Here is an 11090-nt window from a genome sequence, read left to right as displayed (position 1 = left end):
GGGGCCCATTCACCTTCTTCTGGCCACAGGACTTTGTCTTCAGGCTTCTTCCCAGGCGGCCAGGGGTCTTGCTACAGTGCTCCTTTTCTTGTTTGGGGGCTTACCCCATCCCCTCCCGGGTCCCTGACTCCTGGTTCTCTGTTCCCACAGATCTCTGATCGCCTCCGCCGGAGCTGGCCCCCGTCCTTCCTGTCCGAGTTCAGGGCTCTGCAGTTCTCGCTGATGCTCTGTGCCTTCGTCGGGGCGCTGGGTGGCGCGGCCTTCCTGGGCACCGCCATTGTCATCGAGGGCGACCGCCGGCGGGCCCAGCTGCACGTGCACGGTCCGTTACTCTCTGTCACCTTCGCCACGCTGCCCTTTTGTCTGTCTGTCTAGCTGCGTAGCCCGGTAGCTGGCATCTCCATCCTGGCTCACCCATCATTCGGCTTCTAATTTCTGTCTGGTAACTGGGTGGCAGTCTGTGTCCACGGTTCTGGTGGCTCCTGCTGGAGCCTGCATCCCACTGCCTGCTCATCTCCTGTCTGGTTGTGTGTCTGTGTGTCTCTAGCCTGGCTCTGTCCCCTCCTCCTGCAGGTCTGCTGCCCGAGGCAAGGGCCACAGATGACCGAATCGTGGTGCCCCAGCGAGGCCGCTCCACCCGGGTCCCCGTGTCCAGTGTGCTCATCTGAGGAGCCTGTCACTCACCTGTCCACACATCTGTGGCCACTGGCTTTGGGCTGGCCCACACCCATGAAGTGTCCAGGGTAAAAGACCAGGAGCTAACCTTGGGCCATGTCTTCGCTACCAGACACTACTTGCATGGCCAGCCCAGGGTCAGGGGCCTGATAGGGTGTTGTTCTACGCTGGGGTAGCCCTGCAGGCTCGGTGCTATTTGTAACAATAAAATTTGTAGCCAGACCCCAAGTACCTGCTTGAGTATTTTTGTGTGTGTACCGGGAATCCAACTCAGGACTTCACACTTGCCAGGCAGACGCTGTGCCTCTGTGCTCTGAGCTACATCCCCAGTCCGCCAGTCTCTCTCTGGGACTGTGAGGTCATGCCTGGGGGTATCCCTGTCTTCCGGTCTGGGTGACCAGAGGGAGGACTGTTCCCCTACAAGTGAGCTGGCTTGTGTGACTGTGAGTCAGACCGGGCCTGTGCGGTAGGCCCTTCGCTGAGCACTGTCACTGGCTGCAGGGACTTCCCTTCCCCCTGGGGCGTCACTGACCTGCAGTCCAGACCCTTCTGGGAGTCCAGGGCACCTCCTCAGGCCTCCCCACTTCCCAGGTGGTGGGGGTAGGCAGGGGGCGGTGCAGCTGGCTGAGGAGCCGATGATTTCCTGTGCTCGCCACAGCTTCCTGCCACAGAGGGGGGGGGGCAGGAGCGAGGGGCAGGGACGCCTGGCACAGGAGTCTCACAGGCGGTGACTGGGGCGAAGGCCGCGCGGTGGTCGGTGTCCCGGATCCCGGCCCGGCCCTGGCCTCGCCAGCCTGGATCAGCCCTGACCCCTGGCTGGTTCGAGGTCCAGGAGCCCCCGGAGGGCACAGCTGCGGCCCCCACGCATCTGCTACCCCTCTGCCGACGGGGCCACCCGGGCTCTCCTGCAGATGGAGGTGGGCAGCGTGGTCCTTACAGAGCCCCTGGGCCTCCTGCTGCTGCCCCTGGTTGCCGGGCTGCTGATGGTGCTGTGCGTGCGCTGCCGCGAGCTGCGGGGTGAGTCAAGCGGCAGATGCCGCGTGCACAGGCGGGTTCTCTCCAGCTCCCACTGCTTGGCTGCCCTTTGATGATGTCCGTTCGTTCGGGGCTCTTGGGTAACCTTGCCCCTGCCTCACTGGCTGCCTCTCTTTCCAGCCTCCTACGGCAGTGCTAGTGACGATCGGTGAGTCTGTCCCCCCACCCCGATGAGGCTCTCCCGCTGTCCCCGGGACAGGGCTGGCCGGGCTCTTCTGAGCCCCAAACCCACACTGTGTCTTTCCTGCCAGTTCACAGACAGAGAGCATCTTGTTCAAGCCGCCCCGTGAGTGCACGGAGGGTCTCCCACCCAGCGTGCAGGGAGTGCTCCCCTCGGCGTGAGCTCGTGCCTGGCTCCGCTTAGCTCCCTGTGGCTGCCCACTCGTCCTTGGCCTGAGCTGGGGGAGGTGGGAGCCCCGGTCGGGCTAGGGCGCGGGTGTCCGCTGAGGCCTTGCCTATGTCTGGAGTCTCCTTCAGGCTTGGTTCTGTCCTCAGAAACGCTGGCGCCCTGGGCCCCTTCAGTCCCTTACCCATCTGTCTCCTACCCACCCCCGAGCCAGCCAGACCTGCAGCACATCCCGTGAGTACCGCCCGGTCACCCCCTGACCCCACTTTGCTTGGATAGGGGCTTCCTGTTGCAGCTCCCCTTGCCCTGGGGCTCCCCCCCAGCCGTGACCCTTGACCTTTGACTTCCCACAGACGGTTCCACCAGCCCCCCGGGAGCTCCCACAGGATGCGGTCTTCCCGGCAGGATTCCGATGGTGGTAAGGCTGGGCGCAGGTGGGCTCCGAGGGCTGCGACTGGGCAGGAGCTCGGCGCCCCCTGAGCTGACTTGGTCTCCTTGTTCTCTCCCGAAGCCAACAGCGTGGCGAGCTATGAGAACCAAGGTGAGTCTGGGATGCTGCACCGCTGGGCCGGGAGTCTGGGGTCGGAGCCCGAACCTCGTGCGTCTCTCTTCCCAGAGCTGGCCTGTGAGGACCCGGAAGAGGAGGACAAGGACGATTACCCCAACGAGGGCTACGGCTACGTGTGAGTGGCCGGGCGGGAGGCGGGGTCGGGGCCAGCGGCCCAGCTCACCCTTTCCTTGCTCCCCTCCAGGGTGGTGCTTCCCGACGGCGCCCCGGCCACCAGCACTGGGGACCCCGCCGCTCCTGTTCCCAGCAACCCTGGCCTCCGAGACAGTGCCTTCTCCGGTGAGTCGGCGGCCTGTGTCCACTGCCTCCCCCACGTGCACCAGCCCCTGCTCTCCGCCCTCGTTTCTTTGATGAGCACCTCTTCCATTTCCTTCAGATGTTCCTCTTTCTTGCTCTGATCTTCTTATTTTTCAAAATTTTCTCCCCCATTTCCTGTCTTCCTTTTTGTCTGTTGCCTGGGAGAAAGATTTCCTTGACTTATTCTTCAACCTTTGCATTGACATTTTGTTTCTCTCACCCAAAAGCTTTTTTGGTCTGTCAGTGCTCTTTTTGGTCTTGTTACTGTTTTGAAATAGGGTCTCACTGTGTAGTTCAGGCTGGTTTTCAACTCGCGGTGATCGGTGATCGTCCTGCCTCAGCCTCCCGAGTGCTGGGCTTCTGGGTATGCACTACCATGCCTAACTGGCAGGATTTATTTACATATTGTTTTTATTTCTTTTTCTTGAGAAAGTCTTGCTATGTTTAAGGCTTGCTGGCCTTGAATCCTGGACACAAGCAATCCTCCTGCCTCATGATCTTTCCAGTAGCTGGTACAACAAGACACGAGTCACCGCCCACCCCAGCTAGGGATTGATTGCAAAGTGTGGGTCCTGTTCATAACTGTTTTACACATGAGAAAACTGGCCCGGGGAGGTTAGGTAACATGTCAGAGGTTACAGTCAGTGACCTCTCTCAGTGCTAGAGCCAGGATTTGAACTTGGGTTATCTGGCTCCGAGGGCCATCATATCCACTTCTGCATTAAAGAACCACGTGACACGGGGGGGGCGATGAGTACACAGAGAGACTAGGATTGTGTGGGCAGTGGCCACGGGGGATCAAGCAATTTGGCTGAGGTGGGGCAGGGTAGCTGGCTGGGCTGGGCTGAGTGTGTGGCTTTTCCTCTGCTTTGCCACCAAACTCATTCCCAAGGAGCTGCCCATTTAGAGCCATGCTGGCTGCCACATTCTGCTCCTATTAGCAGTATCCCTCTAGGAAACCTCTTCTGTCCACCTCTGTGGCCTTCTCCTCACCCGGCTGCTGTCACTGTTTGCTCGGGCCGTTGTGTCTGCACCAGCTAACTGTTGGGGGTCTCAGGGTATCTTCTCTTGGGCCCCCGGATATCCAATTTGGGGACCTGTGGGCATCTGTGCGAAGGGTCTCCAGGGACAGCTTGGGCTGGGCTGGGCTGAGTGCTGATGGCTTTTCTACAGTGGAGTCCAAACATTACGTGAATGTCTCCGAGAGCGAGGAGAGTACAGAAGCATCCATGGGTGAGTGGCCACCTGCTCCCCTGCCCAAGGGCCCTCACTGCCTGCCACCCATGTGGCCTGGCCCCTTGACAATGCCCTCCCTTTCCCCCTGTCTCCCCAGATGGCAGCCTGGAGTATGTGAATGTGTCCCAGGAGCTGCAGCCGATGGCCAGCACTAAGCCTGGTGTGTACAGAGCCGGGGCAGCCCCGGGGGCTTCTGCGTGTGCTGGCAGCGGGCTGGCTGCCAACCTCTGCCCCTTCGTAGCCACCCTGAGCGCCCGGGAGGTAGAGGATGGAGAGGAAGAGGATGAGGAAGCTCCAGATTACGAGAATGTTCAGGAGCTTAGCTGAGCGCCTGGTAAGTGGTTGACCCCAACGACCTTGTCCTGAGCCACCCCCAGGCATAAGGCCTGTCCTGGCTCTGGGTACCTGCTGGTCCCCACCAACCTCCTGTCCCCTGCCCCATTGTGTTTCAGCTGAGGCCACACTGTCCTGAATCCAGCCTGGAAAAAGCCCTGGGGCCGCCCAGTTGGTGCCCCGTCCTGGCTGTAGCCTGATAGCAACCTGAGAAGCCCCTTAACTTATTGTCACTTTGGGGTCTAGTCTGTGTCCCCAACACTCCGCACCTTCTGATGCAGCCTGAGAATGAACCTTCTTGGTTCCAGCCTCCTCTTCAAAATGGAATAAAGGCCGCTGTGGTCTGTAGAGCCCTTGGTTTCAGGAACCTGTGTATGTGTGTGTGTGTCTGTGTCTGTGTGTCTGTGTCTGTGTGTCTGTGTGTGTCTGTGTATCTGTGTAGGTCCCTCATGCTCCCGGAGGTCCTGGCCAAGTGCTGAGTGACACCAGTGACCAGGCCACTGCTGCCTCCTGAGTGAGGCCCCGGGGCTCAGGACATGTCTCCCATGGTGTAGATTCCGGAAGCGCAGCCGCTTACCAGGATGAGGGCAGAGTGGGTGGGGGGTTCCTGTGTGGCAAATGGGCAGTGACTGCATGACCCCTCCCCACTGGCCCCTGTTCTGTTCTCAGGGGAGGGGCTGGCCCCAGTGACCTCCGAGGGCTCTCTTAGTTCTTGCCTTTTGGGGTTGCCAGTATGACAGAGAAGATGGCCTGAACAGTCCAGGTGTGCCTGTGGTCCCCACTGCTCCCTGAGGCCCTCAGCTTTAAAATGGAATAAAAAGGGCCGGAGAGATGGTTCAGTAGAATAAGCGCTTCCCTGGCAAGCGCAAGGGCCTGAGTTCAATCCCCGGTTCTGCCAATAAAAAAATAAAATAAAATGGAATAAAACCCAGTGTGATCCACAGACTTGTGTCCAAAAAAGGGGGAAAAAAAAGTTCTAGGCATCTAGAAATGCTTGGGAGCAGAGCAGTGGGTTCTAGACATGGGCGTGCAGAGGGGCTGAGCCAGGCCCTGTGTTTCCAGAGATCTTGGTGTGGCTCTGGCACCCACCCCCTGCTCTGAGAGCTGCACCCCGAGCAGCCAGGGATGGTGGTTCCTGCTCTGACCTGGCTAGGATCCATTTCTCTGCACTTGGGGCTCATGCCTCAGTTTCCCCTGGGAGGCACTGCTCTCCTGGCCTCCCCCTGTGTACATCTGGAGATGGATGAACCAGCCCTGTACCTCAGGACTGGGCCCAACCAGTGGCCATGTGACAGCTTGGGCACTTGGGCACGTGCACCTTACCAGGCCAGGCTGTGAGCTGCAGCCCGTTGGCTGGGGCAGTAAGTGCTGGAGAGAAGCCCTTAGATCTATGACTGGCACTCAGCTCAAGGGTCATCCTGTCCCCAGGCCACCTGTTGAACAGGCACATGAGAAGAAGCCATTGGGATGGAGAGAGTAGCCGGGAACCAGGCAGGGCCGGCTTCCCGTCACCAGAAGTGGCTGCACCACCCATGAGCAGGGGCCCTGCCGCCCCAGTGGCTTCCTGGTTCTGTGAGCCAATAAAGGACAGCTTATCTGCAACTAGCTTGACTTGGAGTTTTTTTCACTAAGACCAAAGCCGGGGATTCTCTGTGGACTGCAAAGGTAATGAGCCTGTCCCCTGTTGGAGCCTGTCCTGTCTGTGCGGCTGCTCTTGGCCTAGGCTCACTGAATCGCCCCACCCGGCTGTCATGGATGGTTAGAGACCCACCTCCCCTGGGAAGAACCGGCTCAGAGATGCTCAGTGACTGCCCCAAATGGTCCGTGTGGGGCACACAGCTGGAGAGGCGAGCCTGCAGTGTGGTTGCACCTTCTGGAGTCTTTGGCTTGCTGGCTCTGGCCTCCTTGTTCTGGGTTTTGTGCCAAGAGGCAGGAGGATCACCATGAGCTCAAGGCGAGCCTGAACCTCGTAGCAAGATCCTGTCCAAAAAAAAAATAGGTTGACCTCAAACTCAGGTCACCCTGGCCTCAGCCTCCCAAGTGCTGGCATTTAAGGCTTTGGCCACCACAAAAGGCCTGCCATGAAGGGCGAGTGAGATAGCTCAGTGGACTAAGTGCATGCTTAGGCAAGCGTGGGGACCAGGGTTCAATCCCCAGCAGAGGTGTGGTGGTGTATGCCTGTAATCCCAGTGCTGGGGAGGCTGAAAACAGGAGGATCACTAAGAGTCTGACCTGCATTGTGAGACCTGTACCAAAAAAAAAAAAAAAATACGACCTGCCTGGCTTGGATTTAATCTTGGAGAGGGGGTGCCTGAGTTTAAAGGTGAAAGTCATTTATGTTCCATATGCACTTTGTACACATAGCCTGAGGATAATTTTGCCTTTTTTTTTTTTTTTTTTTTTAATTGGGAATCGAACTCTGGACCTGACCTTGTGTTTGCCAGGGAGGTGTCTGGGCCACTGAGCTATACCCCTGGCCTGCAGATGGTAACTTTAGACAACGTTTGTAGTCACCTGCGTTTTGGATGCAACCTGTCCCACAAGGGCAGGTGTAGACTTTTCCTACATGTCTGTGACATCTGGTCAGCAGTCAGTAGTTTGGATTTGGGGAGCATTTCAAATTTCAGAAACTTGGCTGAGGGATGCTCAGCCTGGATCTGTTGTCTGGGGACACACGTATGTAATGTAGTAAGTGTCACCTTGGGGTGCAGGGAGGGGAGTGACCCTGGCAGGAGCTCCCCGAGGCCTCTATCTGATGTGCTTGGGGCCTGGGGTGCAGCTGACGGTAGAGCACCCGCCTCACCTGAGAGCTGGGTGTGGCGTCCCGCTCGCCTGTGATCCCAGCACCCAGAGTCTGTGGCAGGAAGATTCCATGAGTTCCAGGCCAGCCTGGGCTCCATGACAAGCCCCGAGCTCACAAATGCCTCCAAAAGCCAGGCCCGAAGGCACACGGTGGCCATCCCAGCACCGTGGGAGGCCGAGGCGTGAAGGCCCTAAGTTGAGCCCTCAGTGTTGTCTCCCAAATTACATATATAGGGGGGCCTGGCCCTAGCTCAGTCCTTTAAGTGGCTGCTTCCACAAAGCTGTCAGCCTCAGGTTCCTGGAGTTCGAACCTCACAACTCTCCCTCTGGCCAAAAGTGCCCTGAAGGCATTCGAGGAAGAAAAAAAAAAAAATAAAACCCTTATTCCAAATTACATATATATCTATAACTTTTATTTTTATTATGTTTTTGGTGGAAATGGGGATTGAACTTAGGCCCTTGTGCTTGCCAGGGAAGCACTTTTTCAACTGAGCCATCTCTCCGGCCCAGATAATATATATTTTAAAAAGTGCAAGCTGGACATAGTGGTGCCTACCTGTAACCCCAGAACTCGGGAGGCTGAGGCAGGAAGACTGCTGGGAGTTTGAGACCAGCCTGGGCTGCAAAGTGAGTTCAAGGCCAGCCTGAGCTGCATAGTGAGACCCTGTCTCAAACAGACCCCCTCAAAAAAAAAGTGATAAGAAGCGGGAGCTCTATGAGTGTTTATTTTTAAATTTTAACTTAATTTTGTACCTCCACCTCCACTTGCTATACCAGACCCACTCTTAAAGCAGCCTGAGCCAGCCAAAAAATTAAAAAATAAAATCATTTAATTTAATGTTGTATTTTGAGACAAGGTCTCACCATGCAGTTCAGGGTGGCCTTGAATTTACAGCAATCCCCCTGCCTCAGCCTCTCAGATGGGTCTAAAATATCCACACCCAGATTTTTTTTTTTTTTTTTTTTGGCGGAACCGGGGATTGAACTCAGACCCTTGCACTTGCTAGGGAAGCACTTAATCCACTGAGCCATCTTGCCGGCTCCCAGATTTTTTTTTTTTTTTTTTGAGACAGGGTCTTGCTGTGTATCCCACTCTGGCCTCAAACTTGCAGCGATGTGCCTGCCTGTGCCCCTGGAGTACTGGGATTACAGGTATGCACCACCACATCTTGCTCTTTGAGTGTTTATAGCTGAATGCTTTCATAGGAACTGAGAAACCCCCCACGAGGGAGTGCATGGGGGCAAAAGATGTGGCACAGTTACCTTTCGCAGAGAGTGAACAAGAGGCCGGAAGTCGCTGGCTGCTTTGTGCCAGCCAGGTGGCTGAGCTGTCTGTGACACTGCAGGCGGTATAGGAGCAGCACAGGCAAAGGTCCTGAGACATAGCCGAAGAAATAGAAGGTGCTGCTTGTGGGACTTGGCCGCATTTGCGTTTTAGCAAGTTATCTCTGGCTTGGCTAGTGGGAGGGTGGAGGGCAGTTAGCACAGAGGCAGGGAGATGGCCGGAGGCTGCTGGAGAAATGGTGAGGGACAGAAGGGGCAGGGCCATGGAGAGGGCAGAGATTAGAAGCTGTGCAGACTGGGCTTGGGATTGTGGGGCCAGTTTGGGACACTGCAGTTCGGGCCTAAGTACAGGGCGGGGTGTGTTGCCAGGAGTGGAGAAAAAGTGTGTGTGGGGTGAGCAGGAGGGACAGAGAGGATTCTCAGGGGCTGGCAGCTTCTACAAGCCACTGGCTTGGTCCACTTGGGTTCTCCTAGAAGCAGCCCGTGAGATGAGGCAGCCGTCCCTGCAAGGGGAGGTGCTGGCGCAGAGCAATGGTGGAGCAGCAGGGGCATGGGGAGACGCTGCAGGGACACAAGGCTTCTGGCCCGGGGTGCCTCCCGCCTGCCTCCCTGCCAGCCTCTCCTGCCTGGTCTCCACGTTTCTCTGGCAATGGAATATAATCCGGGGGTTTGGGTTTTAGTCCCAACTCTGCCACTAGATTTTTGTGGAACTCAGGGACCTCTCATCTTGTCTGGCTGAAGGTTGAAAACGCCTCACTCTGGGGCACCTGGAATAAAAGGAGGGTCCTCACTGCAGAGAGCGGGAGTTAGGAATGTTAGCACGGTTCCAGCTGGTACTCTTTTTCTCTGACCCAGTTTTCAGGGTCTTCCCCTATGTGGTTCAGCGGCGCCCGGAACCACATCCTTTCGAGTCCCCCTAGGTAATAAGGACCAAACCTTCTGGCACCGCCCCCAAAAGCCCAAAGCCACTCTGATTGGACCAACTTGAGATATATGACTCCCCTGAGCCAATCACTGGCCAGGTGGACCTCCTTCGCTGTACCAGGTCCGCTCCCTACTCCTAGGGACTAGAAAATAGCGGCTGAAACTGGTGTGATGATGCGCGTCTGTAATTCTAGCACCCTGGGCTGGAGGCTGAGGCAGGAGAGTCTCGTGTTCAAGTCCCACCTGGGGGACTTAGCAACTGAACTAGAACCTGTCTGCCAAAAGGGTGTGCCGTGGGGATGCAGCTCAGTACGAAGGCCTTGGCTCCAATCTCCAGTACTGGAAATAAAGAGGAAAAGGGAAAAAAACAGGGGGCTGCTCCAGAAGAAGGGGGCCCGGCTGCTGTGTGCATTTATTCCACGCTTCCTGCTTAGGCACTCTACTTCGTTGAGTTACCGCACAGACCTGTCCCTAAGGAATGGGAGCCCCACTCCCTTAACCAGTGAGGAGCAGGCTCCGAGAGGGCAAAGGATTTGCTTAGGGTCTCACAGCAAATGCCGAAGTCCGCGGGGAAGCGCAGCTCTCTGGGAGGAGGGAGGCTGCAGCTTGGGAGAAGGGCCGGGGTCTGGGAGCCCGAAGCGTGAGAGCGGGGAGCGCCGCCTGCGCCCCGGGGCCTGAGCGGTTGTCACCCTCTCCCACCTGCTCGCTCGCTCAGCGCTTTCTGTTTCCGGGTCCCTCAACACCCCGCACCCCGAAACCTTCTCTCTCCTTCTTCCCACCCACTGCTTTCATTTTGGTCTCCTGTCTTGGTCTCTGTCTCTGGGTCTAGGGTCACGTCCCTTCCTGGTCGACTCTTGTCTGTCTCTGTCGCCGCAGGGAGCTGAGACCAGGGCGCTCGCCCTGAATTGCGTCCCTCGCCTTCTACTTTTTGTTTTGAAACAGGGTCTCCCTAAGTTGCCCAGTTGGGCTAGAACGTGCGATTGTGCGACCGTCCTGCCTCAGCCTCCTGAGTGGCTGGTGTGGCAGGCCTGCGCCTTCACACCCACTTCTTGTCGTTTTCGTGTCTCTCTCTTCCGCTGTCCATGTCCTGGGCTCCATCGCTGTCTTTGGGGGCGGGGGGTGCCCTGACTGTCTCGGTCTGTGCTCTCCCCGCCCTTCCCTTCTCTGCGCCTCCCTTTCTCCCTCGCTCTCTGAGCTCTCTCTTGCTCTCTGTTCCCTCCTCCTGTCCCTGCCCCTCCCACCCCACATCCTGAGTTATCTTTGGGGAACCGGAAATTTGGGGGATCAGAGAGATACGCGAGGCTCAGCTGCTGCGTGGCCTCCTGATAGCGGGCTGAGGGCGTGGAGGAGGGGCGGGCCCGGAATCGGGGTCTCTTCCTCTTGCGGAGTGGGCAGGAGGGGTCCCACTAGGGGCGTCTGAAGCGGGGCGAGCAGGGCTGGGGAACTGGGAGGCGCTCTCGGGGGTCCTGGGGCGGGCGACGGGGGCACAGAGAAGTTGAGCGACCCGCCCGGCGTCACACAGCTTGGAACCCTCCAAGTGGCATGACTCGGATTGAATGAACCGGCCTGCGTCTTCAGAGCGGCCTCGTG

The 11090-nt window shown here is 57.6% G+C and overlaps 2 protein-coding genes across 6 annotated transcripts in view; both read left to right on the top strand.

Annotated features, from left to right (window-relative positions):
* Positions 1–897, top strand: part of Spns1 (sphingolipid transporter 1 (putative)) — an 8121-nt gene extending 7224 nt beyond the window's left edge. For both annotated transcript variants that reach the window (XM_023717410.1, XM_023717368.1), the window contains exons 12-13: positions 151–322; positions 574–897. In XM_023717410.1, the coding sequence (XP_023573178.1) occupies positions 151–322; positions 574–668 (267 nt within the window). In that variant the 3' untranslated portion in view covers positions 669–897. The remainder of the gene's footprint in view (positions 1–150; positions 323–573) is intronic.
* A 448-nt stretch (positions 898–1345) lies between these two features.
* Lat (linker for activation of T cells) lies at positions 1346–5280 on the top strand. 4 transcript variants are annotated; one of them, XM_023717319.1, is made up of 12 exons: positions 1347–1692; positions 1831–1858; positions 1962–1996; positions 2206–2290; positions 2410–2474; positions 2568–2597; positions 2673–2739; positions 2809–2903; positions 4095–4154; positions 4255–4317; positions 4399–4491; positions 4610–5280. In XM_023717319.1, exons 1-11 carry the CDS (start codon positions 1587–1589, stop codon positions 4482–4484), a joined length of 720 nt encoding a protein of 239 aa, XP_023573087.1. In that variant the 5' UTR covers positions 1347–1586; the 3' UTR covers positions 4485–4491; positions 4610–5280. The 4 variants fall into 4 exon arrangements, with proteins under 4 accessions (XP_023573049.1, XP_023572972.1, XP_023573087.1 ...); XM_023717281.1 differs by having other exon boundaries at positions 1346–1692; positions 2568–2739; XM_023717247.1 differs by having other exon boundaries at positions 4255–4491.
* The last annotated feature ends 5810 nt before the right edge of the window (positions 5281–11090 follow it).

Source organism: Octodon degus, unplaced genomic scaffold, assembly GCF_000260255.1.
Source record: "Octodon degus isolate 3935 unplaced genomic scaffold, OctDeg1.0 scaffold00001, whole genome shotgun sequence".
Taxonomy (NCBI): domain Eukaryota; kingdom Metazoa; phylum Chordata; class Mammalia; order Rodentia; family Octodontidae; genus Octodon; species Octodon degus.
Note: the sequence above shows the minus strand (reverse complement) of the source record. Positions and strands in the feature narration are given on the sequence as shown.

Bases quoted from the DNA above. Each gene is read 5' to 3' on its own strand.
- Lat (XM_023717204.1), top strand. From the start codon at position 1,587: ATGGAGGTGGGCAGCGTGGTCCTTACAGAGCCCCTGGGCCTCCTGCTG. The intron at 1,997-2,205 runs GTGAGTGCACGG...TTCTGTCCTCAG, and splicing joins CATCTTGTTCAAGCCGCCCC to AAACGCTGGCGCCCTGGGCC. The intron at 2,475-2,567 runs GTAAGGCTGGGC...TCTCTCCCGAAG, and splicing joins CCGGCAGGATTCCGATGGTG to CCAACAGCGTGGCGAGCTAT.